Source organism: Leptopilina heterotoma, unplaced genomic scaffold, assembly GCF_015476425.1.
Source record: "Leptopilina heterotoma isolate Lh14 unplaced genomic scaffold, ASM1547642v1 Lhet_68, whole genome shotgun sequence".
NCBI lineage: Eukaryota > Metazoa > Arthropoda > Insecta > Hymenoptera > Figitidae > Leptopilina > Leptopilina heterotoma.
Genome location: NW_025111157.1, coordinates 2498256 through 2524059, shown reverse-complemented (window position 1 = coordinate 2524059; position 25804 = coordinate 2498256). Strand labels below are relative to the sequence as shown.

Genomic DNA, 25804 nt, shown 5'->3' with positions numbered 1-25804 from the left:
AATTTTGTTAATAATTGAATTTTTTTTTAAAGTTTGAATCGGAAATTATTTAAAAATATTTTATAAATAAAAATTTTGAAATTAAAAAACAATGGTTTTTTTTAACGGAAAAATTATACTAATGCAATACTCGATTGGTCTATTCTCAGCTCTAGGGGAAATAATACAAAAATTCCCATTTCTGATTGGTTAGATACTTTTAAGCGGGAAAAAAAATCAGTCAGCTCACTCTGGTGAGTAAAAATTGAATTCACATTGACCCGTTTCATACGTTTGCAAGAACAAGTATCTTGCGACAATCAATTGAATTTTCGTCATATATGGTGAATATATTTGAAATGTAGAATTAATGGCGACCTGAAAGATCGTTATGAGGGATTGCAAAATATTTGATTTATTTTAATTGATAAACAAATAGATCTGAGTGTTAGTGATAGTTTTTAACTACTTATTCAAGTATTGGTTATTTAATAAAAGTAAGTATTTGGTATTCAATTAGCGAATTCGTTCTAAATTAGTGAAAATCACCTAAAGCGTTTATTTTTCTTTCTCAAAAATAAATTAAATACTATAATCGGCGGATAGCAAATGTCTAAATTCTAGTTTGATACCAAATGTTTATTAGTTTTATTTTTAGTAGATTGATGTTTACATGAAATGCTTAGTAGTAATTTTGCGTCGTTAATGTTTATTAATTATGACGATTCGCTGAGATTGATTTTCTTTGTCCAAATTCGCTGTTATCATTGACATACATATCATTGACATATTTGGTATCATCAGCTTTATTTTTGCGGCAATAACATGATTCAGAGTGGAAAGGAATTAAAGGCTGACTTTAATTTTTGAAAATAAGGGAAAAAAGATTTTGTACGTCTTTATTGCGTTATATGTCATTCTTTTCGGAGTTGCTATATATATGTATATACATGTATATAGATATATTAGAAATTATTTTTCTTTTGAAAATATTATTTTCATATTTTCGAATCAAAAACCAGTCGCAATATTGTTTCGTAAAATTTCCGATTCCTTCTATGGAATTTTTTTTTGCAGGATCTGAAAAATGGAAGAAGATATCGAATATAATAAATTACCAGTGGAAGATCGTGTTGTTCATAAGGTAAGTTTTTAAAATTTATATTACTGTAGATTAATGTAAATGTATCGATTAAATATGAATTAATTTACTATAATTTTTAATATTTACGATTTTTTTCCAGTTTTGACAGTTTTATTTTATAAATTTTATATAGTTTGATTAATAATATTTATTATCAATAATAATTTTTCCAGTTATGGAAAGCTCGAGTGCATGGCTACGAGGAATGTGCGAAATCATTTCGCTGTATTGACGATCAAAAATCACCGGAATTTAATAAATTTCTGGGTCTTGTCAAAAAGTTTGTAATAGACAGTAATGCAGCTGCACAGGAAAAAGGTTTGGAGGCTGTTCTTGCTTTCGTAGAAAATGCCGCAGTCGCTGGAAAGTGAGTATTGAATATTGACAATATTTTAATTAATAATATTATACGTATTAATAATTAATAAAATTTATGATAAAATTTTTATTTCCCAGAACTGTCAGCGATGTTATGGGTGGCATTGTTTCAAAATGCATTGCAGCACCGAAAACAAAAACTAAAGAATTGGCAGTGCAAGTGACACTCATGTATATTGAAATTGAGAAACAGGAAGCCGTTCAAGAGGAATTGCTAAAAGGAACAGAAGCAAAAAATCCAAAAATTGTCTCTGCCTGTGTCTCAACTTTAACTCTTTCTCTAAGGTAAATTAGTTCAATTTCTAATTTCATTATTGTTTTTATTCTTAAAATTATAATTTTTTGTCAGTATATTCCATTCTGTAAACGTCCGTAAATTTGCTTGAAGTTTGTAAAAGTCCGTTTTTTAAAAAAGGTTCATAAAGTCCGTAATTTGATTGAGAAAAGACGAAAAAGTAAAAAAGTAAAATATAATTTTTCAAAAAATATTTATTAAAATTCATCAAAGAAATTTAATTATTTTAAAAAGCCTTTGTATAATTTATTTATTAGAATTGAAGTATTATTGTCAATACATTCTTCATTAAATTTCTTGAAAGAATTAAATTTTCTGCAAAAATTTTAATGAAATTCTTTTTAACAATTCAATTTTTTTCAGAAGAATTTTAATAAAATTCTTTATAGAAATTTAATTAATTTCAATAATTTATCAAAATTCAATTATTTTCAATTTCTACTATTTCAATAAAATTTCACAAAAGAATTCAATTAGGTATTTAAAAAGAAATATTATTTAAAAAAATTCGTCTCAAGAATTCAATTATTTTCAAAAGTAATAAAATTCTTCGCAGAAATTCAATTATATTCAAAAGTTTTTTAAAAATTCTTGTCAAAATTTCAATTATCTTTCGAAATAATAAAATTTTTCTCCAAAATTTAATTATTTTCAAAAAATTTAATAAAATTCTTGGCAAAATTTCAATTATTTTCAAAAACTTTTTTCAATTCAATCAAATTTTTTACAGAGATTCAATTATTTTTAATACAATTTTAATCTAATATCTCGAAAAATGAAATTATTTTTTAAAATTTTATTGAAATTCGTCAAAAGAATTTTACATAATTACCTATTTAAAAATTTGTTGATAAAATTCTTTAAATGAGAGTTCAATTTAAATTTCAAATTAAAATTAAAATCTGTGAGAAACTGAATTTTTCGTATTTTTAACTAACAATTCTGTGGAATTAATTTTTTTGAGAAAGTTTAATTGCGGCTTTTTTTTAAATTACTTCAAGTTTTTATTTTCTAATAATTATGTAGGTACCTATTTAATTGAAGAATTTACGAATAATTGAAATTTTGTAAAATTTAATTGTGTAAAAATAAATTTGAAAATTCTCAAAGAAATTTTTCAAAAATTATTAAATATAATGCATTTATAAAAGAATTTTAGTTAAAAACACGGAAAAAAATTTAATTTTAGAAAAGTTACAAATTATGGTAGAAAGTCAATTATTTTCAAGAGTAATAATATTTTTCTGCAAAAATTAAATATTATTCAAAAATAATAAAATTCTTCTTAGGGATTCAATTATTTTGACAAATAATAAAACTCATCGCAAAAGTTCAAATTATTTTTAATAAAATTTCAATCAAATTTCTCGAAAAATGTAATTATTCTTAAAAATGTTATTAAAATTCGTCGAAAGAATTCAATCATTTAAAAATTTGTTGATAAAATGTTTAAGAAACATTCAATTATTTAATAAATCATTTATTTTTGTATTTAAATAATTTAATTTGTAATAGAATTTTCTAATAAAAATTTAATCCAAATGCAACAGTTTCTTTCAAAAATATAAAAATGTTCATATTTCTGAATTTCTATTTTTTTAAAGGGAATTTGGACCCAAAGTTGTGAATGTCAAGCCTTTGATTAAAAAACTTCCTGCTTTCTTGGAGGATCGTGATAAAAGTGTTCGTGACGAGGGGAAAATTCTTGCCGTGGAAATATACAAGTAAGAAAAAAAAATCATTTCTTAATTTCAGAATTACTAGAAATTAAACTTTTTAAAATATCAACATTCAAGAGAATTTTTCTTTCTTTTCTTTTTTGTAATTGAAAACAATACTATTATTTTTCAGGTGGATCGGTGCACCTTTGAAGCAACAGTTGAATACTTTAAAACCAGTGCAATTGACGGAACTTGAAACTGAATTTCAAAATGTTGGAGACAAAAAGAATATTCCAAATCGATATTTAAAATCACAAAAGCCAAAGGAAACGCGCAACATTGACACTGATGGTGCTAATGACGAAGATGGTAATTCTATTCACAGAAAATTTTTTTTTAAATTTTTTTTACAAATGATAATTGTTGAAAATATAAATATTTACAATGTTGTTTTATTAATTTACAGATGAAAAAGAGGTAGATGAAGGTGATTTTGAACAAAATATTGATCCATACGAATTGTTTACTCCTGTGGACATTCTTTCAAAACTTCCAAAAGACTTCTTTGATAAAGTTGAATCAAAAAAGTGGCAAGATCGTAAAGAAGGTCTTGAAAGTTTACAAAAGCTCGCAGAGAATCCAAAATTAGAAAGCGGCGACTATGGAGATGTCGTAAGAGTTTTAAAAAAGGTAAACATACCTAACTAAATTATCAGTTGATAAATTCTAACGAATATAAAATCTAATTTAAATTTAAAATTATTTTATGTGCAGCTGATAGCTAAAGATTCTAACGTGCTGATAGTGGCTCTCGCTGGAAAATGTCTCACAGGATTGGCGAATGGTCTCAAGAAACAGTTCTCATCTTACGCTCTACCTTGTCTTCCCACGGTGCTCGAAAAATTTCGCGAAAAGAAACAGAATGTTGTTCAAGTACTTCGCGAATGTTCCGATGCTCTATTCCTCAGTATAACCATAGAAGTTATTTCCGAAGACGTAATTGCTGGTTTAGAGAATAAAAATCCCGCTGTGAAGGCAGAAACTGCAGCCTTCCTCGCAAGATCCTTCACTAAAACACCTTCAGCGAGTTTAAATAAAAAACTCCTCAAGGCCTATTCAACGATTCTTTTAAAAACACTCAACGAATCTGATCCCTTGGTTCGTGACAATTCAGCTGAGGCTCTGGGCACTTTAATGAAACTCATCGGTGAAAAAGCATTCTTACCTTTTCTACCCGATCTCGATAATCTAAAAATGGCAAAAATTAAGGAATGCGCCGAAAAAGCGGTGATAATTGTAAAAAATCAACCTGTCAAAAAAGCCCAACGTCCACAAACTGCAAAAGCTCAATCTCCGGTTAAAAACAAAGACACGGAGATGGCAAAACCAAAGCGACCGGCTGCTAAGAAGACAGGAATTAAAAAGTCCGATTCATCTGGAAATACTGCTGCGGCAAAGAAAACACAATCCAAACCACAAGCAGAGAGAAATTTAACCCCCGAAGAAGTTGATGAAATTGCCTCTCAAATATTGTCTAACGACGTAATTTCCGGACTTGTTGACAGCAACTGGAAAACAAGATTGGCAGCTGTTGAACAATTGGCCGAAATTGTAAAAGCCGGCGATCCAGAATTATCCGCTCAAGTTATTGTTCGCACCCTGACAAAGAAACCCGGTTTCAAGGACACAAATTTCCAAGTTCTCAAACTTCGTATCGAAATTGTCAAACTTCTCGCCGAAAATTATCCATTCTCAACAACAGTCAATGAATATTGCCTCATGGACATCACCGAGAAATTGGGAGACGTAAAGAACAGTTCAATTGCAGCTGAAACATTAACTGCAATCGCAGAGGCAACAAGTTTCGATCAAGTTGCCAATGAAGTCATAACATTTGCTTTCAATCAAAAAAATCCCAAAGTCCAACAGGAAAGTCTCGTTTGGCTATCAAAAGCTCTAACAGACTTTGGTTGTCCAAATAATACCAATGCACTTTTGGATAATGTAAAGAAAGCCGTCGCTGCTGTAAATCCAACAGTTCGCAGCGCGGGTATTAATTTAGTCGGCAATCTCTATCTCTACATGGGAAGAAATATTCTCAATTATTTTGACGGCGAGAAACCAGCTCTGAAGCTACAAATCGAGCAGGAATGCGAGAAACGAAGCGGCGATTCCGCACCGAATCCAATACGCGGTGCAAAGAGTAAAAAGTCCAAAGTTCAAGAGACAGAGGAAATTGAGGAGAAACTTGATGAGAAATCAAATGAAAATCAAGAAGTTGATCATCACACGCGAACTGATATTAGTTGCCATATTACCGAGAGTCTCTTCAGTGAGCTATCGGATAAAAATTGGAAGGTTCGTAACGAGGGTCTACAGAAGATTACAAATATTTTGAATGAGACGAAATTCATTAAATCGTCGATTGGCGATCTTCCTCAGATGTTAGCTCCGCGATTGGTGGACAGCAATAGTAAAATTGCTCAGACCTGTTTGGGAGTCTGTGGACAATTGGCAACAGCAATGGGTTCGCCGATCAAGCAACACATTCGCACACTCTTTCCAGGATTTATTCAATGTCTCGGAGATTCGAAAACTTGGATAAGAACCGCAGCCGTTACGTGCATCAACACTTGGACGGAACAATGTGGATACAAGGATTTTTTCGACGGCGAAATAATTGGCGACGCACTAAAAGCCGGTTCACCTGTTCTACGATCGGAACTGTGGACCTGGTTATCAACAGCATTGCCCGTGATTCCAGTGAAACAAATTCCAAAAGAGGAACTCACAATATGCTTGCCAATTTTGTACAGCAATCTAGAGGATCGTAATTCGGATGTGAGGAAAAATGCGCAGGAAGCAGTGCTAGGATTCATGATTCATCTGTCTTTTGAGGCAATGTCGAGATTTACGGAGAAATTGAAACCAGGTTCTAAGACTGTGGTGTTGACAATTTTAGATAAGTCACGATCAAATTTACCAGTGAAACCTTTGCCATCGAAGAAGACGTATGATGAGAGTGCGCAGAAAACGGTGAAAAGTGGAGGAGCAATGAAAGCGTCGAAGGTGGCTGTTAAAACGAAGGGAGGCGCTGCTTCGAAACCAGGAACTGCGAGGAAAAAGGAAGAGGAAGTTGATTCTAGTCCATTGTTGGCTGTCAATAATTTGAAGCATCAGCGGGTGATAGACGAGCAGAAACTTAAAGTTTTGAAATGGAATTTCACAACTCCACGGGAAGAGTTTGTTGATTTATTGAAGGAGCTCATGGCCACTGCTAATGTTAACAAGAGCTTGGCCTCCAATATGTTCCATGCGGACTTTCGGTATCATCTCAAGGCCATTGAAGCTTTAACAGAGGTATTACTAATAAATTTAATAAATAATAAATTTAATCAATAAAAAATTTAATAAATAATTTTCTATATTAATAATCGTTGTATTCCGGTAATCTGTTCGCAGTTTGAAGTTAGTTGCCGTTTGATTTTTTGTTTCCTAATTTTTTAATAATTTATTTATTTATTTAATATACACTCCTGCAATTATAACTTTTCTTTTTAAATGTTTTTCACTTATTTTTAATACAATTTTAATTGATTTCTTCGTAAATTTCAATTATTTTTTAAAATCTTGTAAAAATTCTCCGAAAAAATTCCGTTATTTTAAAAAATAATCAACATTTTTTCAATAATTGAGTTCTTTCGAGAAAATGTAATTAAAATTGTATTGAAAACAATTTAATTCTTGGCAAGATTTGTATTAAAATTCTTTGAAATAATTAAATTGTATTTATGAATTTATTTCAATTTTTCTTGAAAATAATGAAGTTTTTTAAAAATAATTTTTACTGAAAATTTTGAAAGTAATTGAATTTTATGAAGAATTCAATTATTTTCAATAATTGTAATAAAATTGTTTTCAAAATGTCAATTTATAAATAAAAAATATCTTATTAAAAAATTCAATTATTTTTATATAAATTACAAAATTCTTATCAGAATTTCACTTACATACTTTCAATACAATTTTAATTGATTTTTTCGATAATTTCATTTTATTTTTAAAAATCTTGTAAAAATTCTCCGAAAAAATTCAATTATTTAAAAAAAACTTTTATTAATTCAATTCAAGAATTCAATTATTTGAAATACAATTTTAATTGAATTCGAGGGAAAATTCAATTATTTTCCGAAATAATTAAATTATATTAAAATTATTCATAGAAAATTTAATTCTTTTAAACAATTTTATTAGAGTTTTTGCAAATAATTACCTTTTTTTTAAGAATTTTATTAAATTTCGTAAAAATAATGTAATTTTGTTAATTAGTTTTAATTGAATTCTTGCAAAGTATTATTTATTAAAAAATTTGAAAATAATTGAAGTAATTTCAAGAAATTTATCAACATTTGTTTCAATAATTGAATTTTTTCGTGAAAATGTAATTAAAATTGAATTGAAAATAAATTTAATTCTTGGCAAGATTTTTCTTAAAATTCTTTAAAATAATTAAATTGTTTTGAGAAATTAATTTCAATTTTCTTGAAAATAATGACGAGTTTTTAAAATATTTTTTACTGAAAATGTTGAAAGTAATTGAATATTAAGAAGATTTTCTTTTAAGTTTTTAAAATAATCGAGTTTATTATTAATTGTCATTAATAAATTTTCTATTAAATTATATTAAAATTTTTCATAGCAATTTAACTTTTTTTAAACAATTTTACTAGGTTTTTTGTAAAGAATCACATTTTTTTAAGAATTTCATTAAATTTCGTAAAAATAATTAAATTTGTTTAAATAATTTTAATTGAAAATTTTGAAACTAATTCAAATTTACAAAGAATTTTATTAAAAACTTTTGAGAACAATTGAATTGTTTAAAAAAATTTTATCAGGATTGTTGAAAATAATTTAATTTTTACTAAAACTCTTTGAAAATAATTGAATTTAAATAATATTTTAAAAAATAATTGAATTCTTTCGAGAAATTTAATTATAATTTTATTGGAAATAATTGATTTTCTCAAAAGAATTTTATTATTTACAAAAATAATTGAATTCTTGTGCAGAATTTTACAATTTATAAAAAATGATTTAATTTTAATTTAAAATAATTTAAAATAATTTAATATTGTTTAAAAGAATTTTATTAGAATTGTTAAAAATATTTGAATTTTTATTAAAACTCTTGAAAATAATTAAATTTAAATAATATTTCTTAAAAATAATTGAATTTATCAGAAGAATATTATTATTTACAAAAATAATTGAATTCTTGCGGAGAATTTTACAATTTATAAAAATAAGTCAATTGCTTCGAAAAATGTTATCTGAATTTTTGAAAATAATTGAACTTTTTGAAGAGATTTTATTAAAACTTTTGAGAACAATTGAATTGTTTAAAAAAATTTTATCATAATTGTTGAAAATAATTTAATTTTTATTAAAACTCTTGAAAATAATTGAATTGAAATAATATTTTTAAAAATAATTGTATTCTTTTGAGAAATTTTATTAAAATTGTATTGAAAATAATTGAATTACTCTAAAAAATATTATTATTTATGAAAATAATAAAATTCTTGCGAAAAATATTATTACAATTTTTTGAATAAATTAATTTATTTTTACTGTAATTTTTATGTTACAAGCGGTATTCGATAGATTTAATAATTTTATAGTTTATTAAATTTTCTAATTTTCTGCTTTTCAGGATCTTCCGGGAAATAATAAAGCACTGGTGTCAAATTTGGATTTAATACTCAAGTGGTTGACGCTTAGATTCTTCGATACAAATCCGTCAGTATTATTGAAAGGTTTGGAATATTTACAAGCGGTATTTAATATTTTGATTGATGATCAGTATCATATGCAAGAGCATGAGGCAGCTTCGTTTATTCCGTACCTCATTATTAAGGTATATTGTAAAAGAAATTTTTTTAAATAATTGTTTTTAATTTACTGAATTTTTAATTTAATAATTAATTATTTATTGTATTTGTTTATTTAACACAGATAGGAGACCCGAAGGATACTGTTCGTAATGGCGTTCGGGCATTGTTTAAACAAATAGCTTTAGTTTATCCTGTTAGTAAATTATTCATGTATACGATGGAGGGCCTAAAATCCAAAAATGCTCGACAGAGGACAGGTATTTTTTTAAAAAGTTCATTTAAAAATTAGTTTAAAAGTGCATTTAAAAGTTAATTTAAAACTTGATTTATAAATTCTTTTTATAGAAAAAGAAAATTAATATCAATTTAAAACAACGCCTTACGTTTTTACATTTTGTTTTTAGAATGCCTCGACCAATTAGGATCTTTGATAGAAAACTATGGAATCTCAGTGTGTCAACCGACGCCTTCAGTGGCTTTGAAAGAAGTTGCGAAACAAATAGCAGATCGAGATAATTCCGTGCGAAATGCCGCTTTGAATTGCATTGTTCAGGCGTACTTTCTCGAGGGGGAAAAAGTTTACAAATTCATTGGGCACATTTCAGAGAAGGATCAGTCCCTGCTGGACGAAAGGATAAAGAGAGCGGCTAAAAATCGTCCCTTGAAATCCAGTTCATCGACGCAAATTGCTCCACCCAGGGAAAGGGACCCGGTTCCAGCGATTCCTGTCGTGGAATTAATTGAAGACGATTATGAGGATGAAATTGAAGAAGAGCAAGAAAACGAAGCTCCGAATGAGAGGTAAAGTCTTTTGATTTTGAATTTATTATCATTGATACATTTTTTGAATATCCTAAATTTTTTTTGGTAATTTTGGTACATATTATATTTTGGTAAATTTTTATAATTTTAGGATGTTTGTTAGAAACATTCCTCAGCAAATACCAACAAAACCCTCGGGCCCATTTGGATTGGATATGGAACTTCTTGAAAGAATAGAGTCGACTGCTCCAGTGAAATGCCGAAATCCAATACTCCTTGAACCTAATCTTGACGATTTGAACGATACCATTCACATCAAATTACAACCAAATCAGTTAGTAAAATAATTATTAACAACATATTAATTAAATTGATAAATTAAAACTAATTCTATTTCTTAAGATTCTAAATATTTTATTTTTTCAAAACTAATATTTTAAAATGTTATTCTTGTTTTTAAATGTAAATTTTTTCATTAATATTTCCACACAGAATAATTCCTATTTCACCTCCAAAATTACTGGAACCAAAATCGGCAAATATTCAAAATTTGGTAAGGCCAAAGGGCGATGAACTTGATCGTAAAATCGAAGCAATGACGAGTCTCGATCCTTCAATTGCTATTCAGGCAATGAACAATATGGAAACTGTAAGTTTTTGTAATTTATGAAATATTTCTTTCTTTTGCTTATAACTTATAAATATTTGCTTATAACTTTTTGCGTTATATTGATTTTTCTTTTTAAATTATAGTTCTTGAAGTCACATCAATTTATGGCCATTCAGACGAAGGAGGATAAATTTATGAGTGCCGTTAATTTACAATTGAAGCTTTTGCAAACCTATTCACTAAACACAGATCGCAGTTCCGATATTTCAAAAGCATTCAGAACTTGTTTTATGGTCATTTTAGCTGTAAGTGTAATTTTCAGATCATTTTTATAATTTTTTTTTTATTTCCCATCTTCATAATTTTCCATTTCTTTCTTATTCTAATGCAAACCTTCAATTTTTTCTATTTCTGACAAGAATTAAATAACATAATCATAATTTTACATTTTACAATTAAATAAATTCGTTAACAAAAGTAATAGTACATTTTTTGGGGTATCTAATAATTTTTAGAGTGAATCAGAATATTCTTTAGAGACAGGGAAAAATTCAAAATTTTGTTTATAAACGAGAGAGAAGTCAGGGAGAAACAAAATAAAATCTTTGTGGCCATCCTGTTATTGATTTAATAAATTCTTCTATTTTTTAGTTTTACGAATCAGGCTTTTTGGGGAAAAATGTGCCAACGAATCATTTGAAGGAATTGGTTCATCAGATGATTACACTGTTGGCGGAAAATAAACTCGATCAGTTAAATGAAGCTGAGGCTTACAATCGAGTGATAAATAATGTCGTTATTAAAACAATCGACAATTCTAATCACACTACAATTATATGGTGCGTAAAATATTTAAATATTTAAAGTACAACAAGTACTTAAAGGTTTCCGTATTACTTATTTGTTACTATTTTTTTTTCTTTCAGTGTACTTGTGAAATTGTTACACGATTGTACCGAATCAGACGCTTTACCAAAATACGAGGAATTAGTAATGAAATGCTTATGGAAAATTGTGAAAACAATTCCAAATTGGGCAAGTGAATTAGATTACGACGCAATTCTTCTCGAAGTTCATAACTTCTTTAAGGTTCGTCAATTTTTATGGTACTTTTTTAAAGATAAAGACGATTTAGTATTTATTATTTATATTTCTACTTCTACGTATTTTTGTTTTATTTTTTTGTATTTTAATTTTTTTTGCCTTTTAATTTCTTTTTGTATTTTAAATTCTTTTTGCATTTTTTTATTTCTGTGTTTAATTTTTAGGATTATCCATCTACTTGGTGGAAGAAGAGAAAATCAGACACGCCATTAAGAACAATTAAAACTATTCTACATAGCATGACAAGGATTAAAGGAAACAGTATTTTAAATCATTTATCTCAAATTAATAATACAAATGAGTCTGAACTACATTCCTATCTATTAAAACTTATCACGGTTAGTACTTCTAAAACTTTATCTAAAAAGTAATTCGATTATTTTAATCATAATAATAGTAGAACGTCGTTTTACGAGAGACAGACGTGCATGAAATGAAGTTTCTATAAGAAATCATTTAAAAAAAACAAAACATTAGTTTCGACAATTTTTTTAAACAATTTTTTTGTACTATTTTATTTTCAATAAAACAATTATTTTCATCATAACCTTTTGAATTCATCTAATATTTTTTAAACTAACTAAGTTATTTTAAACTAAAAAACTAAACTAAAAAAAGTTAACTAAACTTCTAATTATATAGTTAGAATTTTTATTAATCAATATTTGGAATTTTAGATGTCATTTAAAATAATATAAAAGTCAGGCCTCGGATATTATGACTTTTTTCGACTAATTTCAAATAATCCGACTTTTATTGACTTATATTAAAAAATTAATTAGTATTGTTTATAATTTCAGAAATTTAAATTTATAATTCTTCGTGAGAATACAATTATTTTCATAAATAATAACATTCTTTGGAAGAATTCAATTATTTTTATAAATAGTAAAATTTTTTGACAAAAATAAATTTTTTTTGTAATTTTTAATAAAATTTCATGAAAGAATTCAATTATTTTAAAACATTTTAAAAAATCCTTCAAAACAATTCAATTATTTTTTTAATTAGTAAAATCTTTGTAAAAATTCAAACATTTTCTAAAATTTTAATAAATCCTTCGAAACAATTCAATTTTTTAAAATTTTTAATAAAATTATTCAAAACAATTCAATTATTTTCTATATTTTAATAAAATTCTTTAAATGAATTAAATCATTTTCGAAAATTGTAATAAACTTCTGAGAAGAATTTAATTTTTTTCTAAAAATTTTAATAAAATTCAATAATTTAATTGTTTAATTTCAATTATTAAGAAACACGATTATTTTCCTAACTTGAAAGAAATTGTTCATAAAATTCAATTACTGTAAAAATTTTCAATTAAAATTATTAAAGAAACTACATTATTTGAAATAAATTGAAAGAAATTCTTTAAAAAAATTTAAGAATTAGTGTTTTCGAAAATTTTAATACAATTCTTGTCAAGAATTCAATTATTACCATAAAGCCACAAATGATAAAATTCATCAAAGAAATTCAATTATTCGCTCAAAGTTTTTGATAAAATTCTTTGCAAGAATTTAATTATTTTCATAAATAATAAAATTTCTCGAAGAAATTCAATTATTCTCAAATGTGTTGATAAAATTCTTTTCAAGAATTAAATGATTTTCAATATATTAATTTTAAAATTGAAAATATTTAAAAAGAAAAATTATTAAAAAAGTTAGGAAACAAAAAATTAAACAAAAACTACTTCAAACTGCGAACAGATTACCAGAATAATAATAAAAATAAAATAATAAATAAATAAATAAAATAAAAATAATTGAATTCTCGAAGAACTTTCAAACAATTATTAAAAATTAGTATAGATAATTGAGAGTTAAAAGAGAGAGAGAGAGAGAGTAAGAAAGGAGAGAGAGAGTTAAAAATTGTAGAAAATAATCGAATTTTTGGAAGGGTTATAGTTTTAATTTTTAGAAATTATTAAATTTCAGAAGTTGAATTTTGTAAAATTTTATTTCCTGTCAAAGAAGAAATAAGAAGTATTTAAATGTTTATTCAGCAAAATTATTCAAGTTTTGATTAATTGAATTTAGGGAAATAAAAAATAAAATTTTTGTGACAACACTAAATTAAATAAACGACTTTTTCGACTTTTTTTCTATTTTGAATCGAATTTTTTTGCTCGTTAAAGTCGATCCGAGGCCTGAAAATTATATATTCTTTTTAGTTGTTTTAATATTATAACCATAATTAGTTACTAAATTATTAATTAAAATTATGAAGAGTGCCTAAAACGTGAATAAATTTTTATTTATTAATTTGTGACACGCTTCGAAGAAAGCTAAGAAGTAAATAATTTTTTTTCGTGTTACCTACCTTAGGAGAGCGTTACATTTAATCAATTTAATATTCTTGGAGGGGAGGGAAATTTTTAGACACTCTGTGTAATTAATTATATTTTAAATACATATAAATGTTAATATTATTAATTATTATTAAGAGGGATGAAGGCGTCGCTTAATTGTGACACTATTGGGAGAAAAAAAGTAGACCAAATTTTCTTGCTCCCTCCTCACTCCGAATCCTATCCTTATAATACACTAATAATCTTCTCAGACACTCAAACCGGACGAGATGAATGCTGCATCGCGAAATAACGTTAAACCAGGCAATCAAGTAAAATCTCAAAAGCACCTTTGTAAATACACGCACCAACAGCTTTCTGAAATTTTCAAGAAGATTGGATCTAAAACTCAAACACAAGAGGTAATTTTATTTATCAATATTCATGAATAAATTTAGTTTTTGTTTTTTCGAAAATAAATCAATTTTAGTACCTAATAATTTTTATAATAATAAATAATAATAATTTTCTATTCATATTACAAAAAATTAATGCTTTTTAGGGTTTGACACAGTTATACGACTTTAAGCTACAGCATCCTGAGGCAGATGTGCAGCCTTTTCTAGTGAAATCACATCAATTCTTTCAAGATTTTATAGAGCAGGGTCTCAAAAATATAGATCAAGCTAGAAAAAGTCAAAACCACGTTTCTCAGATTAATAAGCAGTATATAGCAGGTAACATAAAAATAAGAGAGAAGTTTTCCAAGTTTAACATTTTCTAATTAACACAAAAAGAAATACTTACAGACAGTCAGGGAAATTTGGGAACAGTCATAAATTTTTATTAAAAGTACGGGAAGAAATTTAATTTTTAGAATTTATAAGAAAATTCTCAATTTTTTAGTCTTTTTTGTTTGCCTCATAAACTATTAAATTGACAATAATTCTGATAAAAAAAACCTTCAATTTTTACTATTTCTGACAATAATTTATTTTTATATAACTTAATTTTTGAAGAATTATCATAAAATGATGACTTATAAATTGTTTAATGAACAAATTTACTTCAAAATTTCAAAATTAATTTGATTTCAAAAGAGTTGCGCTTACAATCTTCATAAATAGATGAACTTCAAAGGTTCCAATCAGTTTCAATTTGAAATTTTAGAAAATATCAATTTTTAATGAATTTAAATAGAAATTTTAAGAACAACTGATTACAGAAATTCAATTATTTTCAAAAGTGATAAACTTCTTCGCATAAATTCAAAAATGTTGAAAATTTTTTTAAAAAATTTTCGTTAAAATTTCAATTATTTTCAAAAAATTTAATAAAATTCTTAGCAAAAATTCAATTATTTTCTAAAATTTTCCTGAATTCAATGATTTTTAATATATCTACTATTTTAATAAAATTTGCCAAAAGAATTCAATTATTTAAACAAAATTTTAATAAAATTTTTGCAGGAATTCAATTTTTTATAAATTTCTTTACACCAATTCAATTATTTTTAATTTTTTAATAAAGTTTCTCAAAACAATTCAAACATATTCAGAGAATTGAAAAAAAATAGTTTTAAGAAATTCAATTATTTCGAAAAATTTAAATAAATTTTTTTTTAAAGTTATAACATTTAAAAAAATTTTAACAAAATTCTTTACAAGATTTAGTTAATAAAATTGCAATTTTAATAAAATTTTCCTAAACAATTCAATTATTTTCAATACAATTTTTGTTAAGAATTCAATTATTTTTACAAATAATACATTTTTCATGGAAATTCAATTATTTAAAAAAATTTGAATAAAATTCTTCGCAAGAAATCAGTTATTTTTATAATATAATTATTTTTCTCGGGAATTCAATTATTTTTAAAAAAATTGATAAAATGCTATACCTATAGGTAAATTTAAAATATTATAATAAAATTGATCATAGAATACAATTATTTTTATAAAATAAAACATTCTTTTTAGGAATACAATTATTTTCGAAGAAAAATAAAATTTTTTAAATCAATTCAATTATTTAAGAAATTTTAATAAAATTCTTCTAAAGAATTCAATTCTTTTCAAAAATAAACATTTTCACAAGAATTCAATAATTTAAAAAGAGATTTAATAAAATTCTTCACCGGAATTCAATTCTTTAAAAAAATTTTAAATAAAATTCGTTGCAAGAATTCAATTATTTTCATAAAAATAACAAAACTTATCGCAGACTTTCAATTATTTTTTACACAATTTCAAATAAAATGATAGAAAATTGCATTTATTCTTAAATTTTTTTTAAATTTGCCGAAAGAATTCAATTATTTAAAAATTTGTTGATAAAATTATTTATGAGATTTCAATTTTAAGAAACATTTAATTCACAAATTATTTATTTTTGTATTAAAATAATTTAATTCTAGTAGAATTTTCTAATCAAAATCGATTTAAAAATTAATTTTATTAGTTAAAAATTTACATAATAATTGAATATTAAGAGCATTTTAGGATAAATTTATAGGAATAATTCAATTTAGAAATGGTTTAATTTTAAAAATTGGAAAAATTTTAACTATTTTCAAAAATTTTCTACAATTCAATGATTTTCAATATCTACAATTTTAATAAAATTTTCTAAAACAATTCAATTATTTAAAATAAATTTAATTATTTTCATAAATAATAAAAATTTCACAGGAATTCAATTATTTACAAATTTTTTATAAATTTAATCGCAATAATTCAATTATTTTCAAAAATAATAAAATTTTGACAAGGATTTGAATTATTTTCATAAACAATAAAACTCATTGCAGAATTTCAATTATTTTTGTTACAATTTTAATCGAATTCCTCGACAAATGTAATTATTCTTAAAAATTTTATTAAAATTCGTCGAAAGAATTTAATTATTTAAAAATTTGTTGATAAAATTCTTTATGAGAATTCAATTTAAAGAAACATTCAATTATTCAATAAATTATTTATTTTTATATTTAAATAATTGAATTCCAGTAGAATTTTCTAATAAAAATTAATTTAAAAATGAATTTCACTTAAAATTTTAAATTATAATTGAATATTAAAAGCATTATAGCGCGAATTTTTAGAAATAATTGAAGTTTGAAAAGGGTTGAAATCAAAATCTTATTTTAAATTATTAAATTTATTTATTAAATATTTATTTAAAAAAAGAAGTTAATTAATGTTTTCGAATAATTTTACAATTAAAGAAATTCGTAAATAAATGTAATAGAACATTTTTTTGAGTATCTAATCATTTTTAGACTGAATCGCAGAATATTCTTTAGGGAAAAAGCCAAAATTTTATCTTGAAATCAGAGAAAAGTCAGGAAAAAACAAAATGAAATTTTTGTGACAACCCTGTTATTGAAGATAAGAGTTGTAATTTTTTTATTCTACTTTTTAGAAGCTGCACACGTTGCCAATGTTATTCCAGACTCGAGAAGCCTTATCGACCCATTGGACAGACTTCAAAAGTTACGCAACTTGGAAGCTCAATGTCGAAAGGATCTTTCAAAGCCATCAGACTAGTGATTTAAGGCACTTATGTACTCTTAATTATCACTGTAAGTGAATGTTAGCGTGTTTTGTTTTAAGTTTCTTCCCAGTAATTAATTATTTTACTGCAAATATCGTATTTGACAAAACTCAGCATAATTATTATTATTATTAATTAATAATTAATTTTTAAATAATGAGATAATTTAGACACATCGATAGTAAAATGTCTGTCGAATCAAAAAAAAAAGAAGAGATTATTGCTAGGTGCTTAGAATTTTTTTACTCTTGTTTCGTCCAATAAAATAAATAACTTTGTTTTTTATTATCAACTCGTAGTCTCTTAACGATTTCCAATTTAAAATTTATATTTTTAATTTAAATTCAATGTTATTTAATATTTTATTATTTAGTTGAAAATTATTTTTTAATTTAATATAATATCAATTCGAATTCTAACCTTAGTTAAATCAATTAACAATTAACAATTTTACTTGAAACTTTTTACTATAATTTTGATTTAAGTTGTTTCAATTTTTGATTTTTAATTGAATAATGCATTAAAACTGTTTTACTGATGCTTTAATCATTTTAAATTACAGGAAATATTAAGTTGTACACAATTTTATATTTACAGAAATTTTTTTCTAGCTTTGTTTTTATTTTGAGAAGTTCCTAGGAATCTCACAAGGTACGCGATCTCAAGCGAAATTCAAAGTTTCATTCGATAGTTTATTTTTTTTTTTGAATTAAAAAAGAGGGCGTGAAGCATTTAAAATATATTTTTCTCTCTGCTGCAAGTTTGACTAATCGATCGATCTTTGCTCGATTAAAAAGAATTGCGCCATCGCGTACTATTTAGAACTAAAGTCTGAATTTAGTGTGGCTCACAATCATTGTATCACTTTGATATTGCACGTCTCACTATTACTGTCTTCATTATTCATTAATTTTTTATTTATTTATTAATTTTTTTTTTTTTGAAAATATTTTATTAGTCTGGTGTATGTGGCGGTTCTCTGCTAAAGTATGGAGCAGTGTCACGAACTAATAGTGTGTGACACACCATACACACTCGAGATGGTCTTCGTTTTGGTCCACTGAGAACTTGATGTTTCAAACAAGATTGACAGAATATGTGTCCGCAATGTCTACAATGTACCTGTGAAAAGAAAAAATTATTTAACTATTTAATTTCTACTTAATTCGTAGGTATTTAATTATTTTTCTGTTTAATTTCTACTTAATTTCAATTTTATTTTTTTTCTGTTTAATTTTTATTTAATTCTTTTTCACTCTTTTTTTAAAGTGAGAAAGTAATCGAGTTTTATTTGAGAATCTGAAAAGACATTCAACGAGGAAATACCTTCTTCTTGGTGCCCGAAAAAGCTATATGACAACTTGGACATTCCTCGACATCTTCGTCATGTTGCCACCTGACTTCAATGTTTCCTTCTCTTATCTTTTCTAGTTGAATCTGCAAGTATTGAATCTTTTTTTTTAAATTACTCCTTAAAATATATTTTTAAAATATAAATTTTGAATTAAGAATACATTTTTTATTTAAATATCAGAAATTATTTAACTAATTTTTTTAAATATTAAAGTTTTTAATTATTATTATAAAAATTATTACTCATAAATTATTTAACGAATAATTTTACTTAAATGCTCGAAACTAATTCAATTTTAAAAGAGTTGCGTTTACAATTTTCATAAATAGATGAAATTCAAAAAGTTTGAATTTTAAATTTTATAAAATTCCAATTTTCAATGAATTTAATTAAAAAATTTTAAAGAACTTAGATTTTTGAAAAATTTTAATAATTCAAATTCTTCTAAAATTAGTTCAATTTTTTAATATATATTTAATTAATTATTAAAACTAATGGATTTCTAGAAGAAATTTAGTTAAAAACACAAAAAAGAATTTAATTTTGAAGAAGTTACAAATGATTGCAAAAATTCAATTATTTTCGAAAATAATAAAATTCTTCGCATAAATTCAATTATGTTTAAAAATTTACAAAAATTCTCGTCAAAATTTCAATTATCTTTATATATAATAAAATTCTTCTCGGAAATTCAATTATTTTCATAAAATTTTCCTGAATTCAATGATTTTTAATAACTACTATTGCAATAAAATTTTCCAACATAATTCAAATATTTAACTAAATTTTAATAAAATTCTACGCAAACATTTAATTATTATAATAAATAATAAAAATTTCATAGAAATTCAATTATTTACAAATTGTTTATAAATTTCTTCGCAATAAGTCAATTATTTTCATAAATTTAATAAATTTTTTTATAAAGATTCAATTATTATTTTCATAAATAATAAAAATCATGGCAGAATTTCAATTAATTTCATAAATAATAAAACTCATCGCAGAGTTTCAATTATTTTTAATACAATTTTAATCGAATTTCTCGAAAAATGTAATTATTTTTAAATATTTTATGAAAATTCGAAAAAAGAATTCAATTATTTAAAATTTTTTTAAAATTCTCGTCAAAATTTCAATTATCTTTATAGAAAAAAAAATTTGTCTCTGAAATTCAATTATTTTCAAAAATATTATTTAAATTCAATTATTTTCAAGAATTTTAATATGAAATCAGTTATTATTGACAATTTTGATGAAATTCTTTTTAAAAAAATCATAATTTTCAAAATTTTTAATAAAATTCCTTAAAAGATTTCAATTATTTTCAAAAATTCAGATAAAATTCTTCGAAGCAATTAAATTATTTTTATGAATTGTAAAATTTTTGGCAAGAATTTAAATCATTTTCCTAAATAAGAAAATTCTTCTCAAGAATTAAAATATTAACATAAATATTAAAATTCTTCAAAGGAATTCAATTATTTTCATAAATAATAAAATGGTTTTTTTAGGCATACAATTATTTTCAATACAATTTTAATAAAATTTCTCAAAAGAATAAAATCATTTTTAAAAATATTATTGAAATTCAATTATTTTCAACAAATTCTGATAAAATTCTTCGAAACAATTCAATTATTTTTCTAAATTGTAAAATTCTCGTCAAAATTTCAATTATCTTTATAAGATAAAAAAAATTCTTCTCTAAAATTCAATTACTTTCAAAAATATTAATAATTTTCTTGTAAAATTTTTAATATTTTAAAAATAATTTCCTCTACATTCAATCATATTTAAAATTTTTAAAAAAATTCTCAGAACAATTTCAATTATCTTTATGAATAATGAAATTCTTCTGCAAAATTCAATTATTCTTAAAAATTCTAATAAAATTCTCGTCAAAATTTCATTTATCTTTATAAATAATAAAATACTTCTCCGAAATTCAATTACTTTCAAAAATTTTAATCAAATTCTTGGCAAAATTTCGGTATTATTATTTATTATTATTATTATTATTATTATTATTATTTTAAAAAATTTTCCAAAAGAATTCAATTATTTATAAATTTTTTATAAATTTCTTCTCAATAATTTAATAAATTTAGAAACTCATCGCAGAATTTCAATTATTTTTAATACAATTTTAATCGACGAATTTTTCGAAAAATGTAATTATTCTTAAAAATTTTATTAAAATTTGTTGATAAAATCAATTATTTAAAAATTTCTTGATAAAATTCTTTTGGAGAATTCAATTTTAAGGGACGTTTAATTATGCAATAACTTATTTATTTTTGTATTTAAATAATGGAATTCTCGTAGAATTTTCTAATAAAAACTGATTTAAAAATGAATTTCGCTTAAAATTTTAGATAATTGAATATTAAAAATGTTTAAAGAAATAATTGAATTTTAAAAAGGTTTCAAATTAAAAATAATTGATTTAAAGAAGAATTTTAGTTAAAAATTCAAGAAAATAATAACTGAATTGAAATGATGAAAATGTTTTTAAACAACATCGTAAAACGTGAAGAAATCGATCACTTCGAGTCGAAGACTCGGAGTGATGGATATCTTCATGTTTTATAATAAAAATAATATTTTTATGAGTTATTGAATTTCGAAAAGGTTTGAATTTGAATCTTTTGATGAATTTCAATTCCCATGTAAAAATAATAATTAAATATTTATTTCAAATAAAATGAAAAAAAAAATTCCATACCTGAAGAGATTGAGAAAGTCGAACAAAATCCTTTTGTACTTCCTCGCTGGTATCTAAATCTTGTTGAAGACTCGACAACCTTTGACGTAGTTCATTAACAGTGGTTTCTAATTTTTCCTTTTCCTTTAATACTTCATCCAATCTTTTTTCTATTTGATCTAGTCTTTGTACTTTTTCAGCGCTTGATTCACATTCTCTGCTGCATGTTTCAAGCTGAGTTCTACAGAAATATTTTTCATTTATTATTATTATTTTTGCTATTATTATTATTGTTTTTATTTATTTATTTATTCAAAAATAAATAATAATAAATAAAATAAATAAATAAATTTTTGCTATTATTATTATTATTGTTTTTATTGCTAAGCAATTAAATTTTCCAGGATATGAATTTTAGAAAATAATTAAAATTTCGAAGACTTACTTAAGTTCCATATTCTCACTGAGAAGAATAGCCTCCTGTTGTTCCTTGAGTCGAGTGTCTTGATCCATTTGTTCGTGCAGTAAATTCACTTCACATCTTAGGGTCTCTTCATTCTCATGCGAAACTTCTTGCGCAACTTTTGCGACAATTAATTCTTCTCTAATCCTCAATAAACTTACGTGTAATTCCTCAACACTGTTTGGCATATTAATGTTCTCATTTTGCAAGGCCTGCGAGTGCTTGCTGTGTTTTCCGGTCAAATATTCGTTTCTTTTCTGCAAACTAATTATTTTTATTTAATAACAAAATTCCTTTCTATAACAAAATTCGATTTTACATCAAAATTCCTTTTGAGAAAATTTCTTTCTATAACAAAATTAGATTTTCTATAAAAATTACTATTTATAACAAAAAATTCTTTTCCTTAAAAGAAATCAAAATTTATACAATTTTGCTATTAGAACACGTAAATATCTAAAAATCGAATGTGTCTTACTCATCGAGATGCTTTTGAACTTCTTCCCTTCCGACAACAAGTTTGGTCAATTCTTTCTTAACCGTTTCAAATGTCTGATTGTAGGCTTGTTTTAAATCATTTAATGATTGCTGAGAGACGTCTAATCGTAAGGTAAGTTCTTCCATTTTGATTTTATGCTCCTCCTTTTTCTCATTCCATTTTTCCTCCATTCCCTTTCTGAATTCAACTTCCTTGAATAAATCGTCTTTTTGCGACTGCAACAATCTATTGGACTCTTGAAGTTGTTTATCGAAATTTTTGGCATCTTCCTGCATTCTCACTAATTGTGCCTCATAATTAACACACATATTACAAACCGATTCAGAACCTGATACAGATTCAAGAGCTGGCTTTAAAATTGGCAATTCTTTACATTTCTGTAATTCCTCATCAGTTGCTCGCAATTTTTCCTTTAAGGCTTTAATCTCTTCTTCCAATGGTCCCACCAGGGAACGTAATACTTCTGCGTCTTCTTGAGCCTGACATGTAAATTTAATAAAAAGAATGATACTAGTATTTTTAAATTAGTAAAAAATTTAGTGCTTAGATAAGTTTTTTTGAAATTTAGATAAGTAGTGAGTTTTCTATTTTAGATAAGTAGTGAGTAATTTTTATTTTCTAGTAGAAGAAGAAGAAAAAGAATCAGGGTGTCTACAACGAATCTGAAAAAAAATTTCACTGACATTTCCAGGTAAATTTCCATAATTTATGAGTAAATTTATAAGTTTAAAGAAAAAAAAACTGTTTTTCACTCAGAAAACAATATTTTACGTTTACAAAATTTTCTTTTCTAACTTTTTGTTCAGGAAACATTGTAAAAGTTTTATTAAGACAAAAGTTTGAATAGAAAATGATGTTTTCTTCTAAATCATTGTAAATGTTATCAACGTTATAAATTATGAATATAAAATGAAAATTTTTAAAAAAATTACCAGGGCTCGAGCAGTATTTAAAAATACGTACTTTACGGATCAAAAATGAAAAATTACGGACCAATTATTGACAAAAATTTAACCAGTTCGAGTCAAATAAGAAAACATTTTACTTAAAACTATAAATTAAATTTTATTATATAACTATAAAACATGAAGATTTTTTTCTATTTGATTATATGTCTGTGGTTCATATTATTTTTTCAGAATAGAATAGAATTGCAAATTGGAAAGGCAATATTAATTACTTCTATTATTTTTTTACTAAAAATTTGTAAACCTAATTGTGGACATTAAAAATATTGTTCAAGAATATTTCAAGTCATGATGAAAAAAAATTCCCTGACTTTTCCTGGTTTTCCAGGACATTTTTAATTTCCCTATTTTCCAGGTGTTGTAGACACCCTGAAGAAGAAAAAGAAGCGAGAAAACAATAATTCAGATGTAGTAGAGCGTAAATAAATAAAAATTTCGAATTCACAAGTTTACGTACATATTTGTTTACCTTCCGCATGCTTTCCTCTAAATTATCAGAACCTAACGATAGGTTATCAGCGCCCAATTGCGATACTACTTTTCTAGCTAGAGTTTTTGTGACAGTTGACAATGAAATCGGTCCATCGGTCGGTGGATCTCTTGGTATTTGCATTCGTAATGAAGAATTCTCTTCCTCCAGTCTTAAAATTGCTGACTTTAATTTTCGAACTTCGTTATCTAAATGTTTACAAGAGGACGATGATTCCTCGACAGTTTCGTTAATTACTTGCTGTAGTGAAGCAATTTCTTCCTGAGCTTTACGCTTTTCAAAAAGTATGTCATTTTGAGTTTTTAAATCGACGACAGTTAATTGACTCTTCACGTCGTCCAATTCATTTTTTAATTTCACATTCTCCTTTTGCATTGAATGATACTCTTCTTGCTTTTGCTTCAATTCCTCTGCACAAAAAAATTTACTCTTTTCTAATTTTTATAAAGTTTGATTATTTATATAAGAAAGAAGTTTCAGTCTTGATAATATAAAATAAGGGAAAAAAAATGTTCTTTTATAGGTACAGTAATTGTTTTTATGTAACAAATTCCTGACAGGGCGAAATCTATAATTGCCTGAAGGATAAGAAAGAAAAAAATTGAAAGAAATTAAAAAAGAGTAATTATTTTTCAAAAAACAAACCTTCTTTTTGAAGAAATAATTCTTTCATTTTTGCCCTTTGAATATTGAACTGTTCCTGCATATGTTTGCTTTCTGTCTCTAAGTTTTGCAACTTGGCCTGGACGTCATCTACGACAGATTTATAAATAAATTGATCGTATTTTCAAGTTAAATTTTTATTCATTGATGACTAAGAATAAGTCAATTAGCATTATATTTACCTAGGAAAGGATTTAATGTTTTTGTCAAGTTTTTTTTTGGAGTAAAAGAATTATGAAATTCAAGTGTTTATAATTGTTTAAATTTTTTCTCTACCTGTTTTATTTTCTTCTTGAAGTCCTTGACTTTCCTCGGAACTGTTATCCATTATTGTATTATTTTTTTTTTCGTTTAAAATGTTAACTCTAGAGACTCTAGATATTTTATTGTTAAATTATAGTCTACCTATACATTGACTACAGTAAAGTCAATGGATCGGGGAGTTGAAGAGGGGAAACGACAATAATTTTCGATGCCAGCGCCGCTTGTTTGCTTTTATTTTTTCTTTTCAACTTTTAATTGTTTTTCATTGGAATTTTTATTCGAAACGATAAGTCTGATTTTTTGAATTTATTCTCATCACTGGTATTTGAATATACTAAAATACGAAACAAGAGCAATTTGTTTAACAATTTTGTAGTTAAATTAAAGATAATTAAATAATCATCTCTTCTTCGCCACCTATCGTTATTTTCCGGAAATGTAATTACTTTTGAGCATTTAGCGGGAAAATTTAAAACTTTTTTAAAAAAATAATTGAATTTCCAAGAAAAAAATTTATTACTTTTAAAAACATAATTGAATTCTTGTGATGAATATTGTTATATTTATGAAAATAATTGAATTCCTGAAAAATTTTTGATTGAAATCCCTGAAAATAATTGAATTTTTGGGAATAATTTTGTTATTTATCTTTAATAATTGAATTCTTTCGAAGAATTATTCACGTAAATAATTGAATTTTTAAGAAGAATTTATT

At 24.7% G+C, this 25804-nt stretch overlaps 2 protein-coding genes across 3 annotated transcripts; one reads left to right on the top strand and one right to left on the bottom strand.

Moving 5' to 3' along the window:
• Positions 1-321: 321 nt before the first annotated feature.
• LOC122510247 (protein mini spindles) lies at positions 322-17973 on the top strand. The gene is made up of 20 exons (XM_043624742.1): positions 322-476; positions 1057-1123; positions 1297-1490; positions 1580-1786; positions 3401-3520; positions 3648-3826; positions 3924-4147; positions 4232-6817; positions 9174-9377; positions 9476-9611; positions 9759-10155; positions 10268-10450; positions 10609-10765; positions 10870-11031; positions 11378-11565; positions 11653-11815; positions 11995-12168; positions 14399-14548; positions 14689-14863; positions 17550-17973. The coding sequence occupies exons 2-20, from the start codon at positions 1067-1069 to the stop codon at positions 17672-17674; spliced, it is 5781 nt and encodes a 1926-aa protein (XP_043480677.1). The 5' UTR covers positions 322-476; positions 1057-1066; the 3' UTR covers positions 17675-17973.
• A 235-nt stretch (positions 17974-18208) lies between these two features.
• On the bottom strand, positions 18209-25495 carry LOC122510246 (rab GTPase-binding effector protein 1). 2 transcript variants are annotated; one of them, XM_043624741.1, is made up of 8 exons: positions 25102-25495; positions 24808-24915; positions 24142-24572; positions 22684-23183; positions 22188-22469; positions 21764-21983; positions 19008-19118; positions 18209-18803 (listed from the first exon to the last, which is right to left on the bottom strand). In XM_043624741.1, the coding sequence occupies exons 1-8, from the start codon at positions 25151-25153 to the stop codon at positions 18636-18638; spliced, it is 1872 nt and encodes a 623-aa protein (XP_043480676.1). In that variant the 5' UTR covers positions 25154-25495; the 3' UTR covers positions 18209-18635. The 2 variants fall into 2 exon arrangements, with proteins under 2 accessions (XP_043480676.1, XP_043480674.1); XM_043624739.1 differs by having other exon boundaries at positions 24130-24572; positions 25102-25494.
• Between the last annotated feature and the right edge of the window lie 309 nt (positions 25496-25804).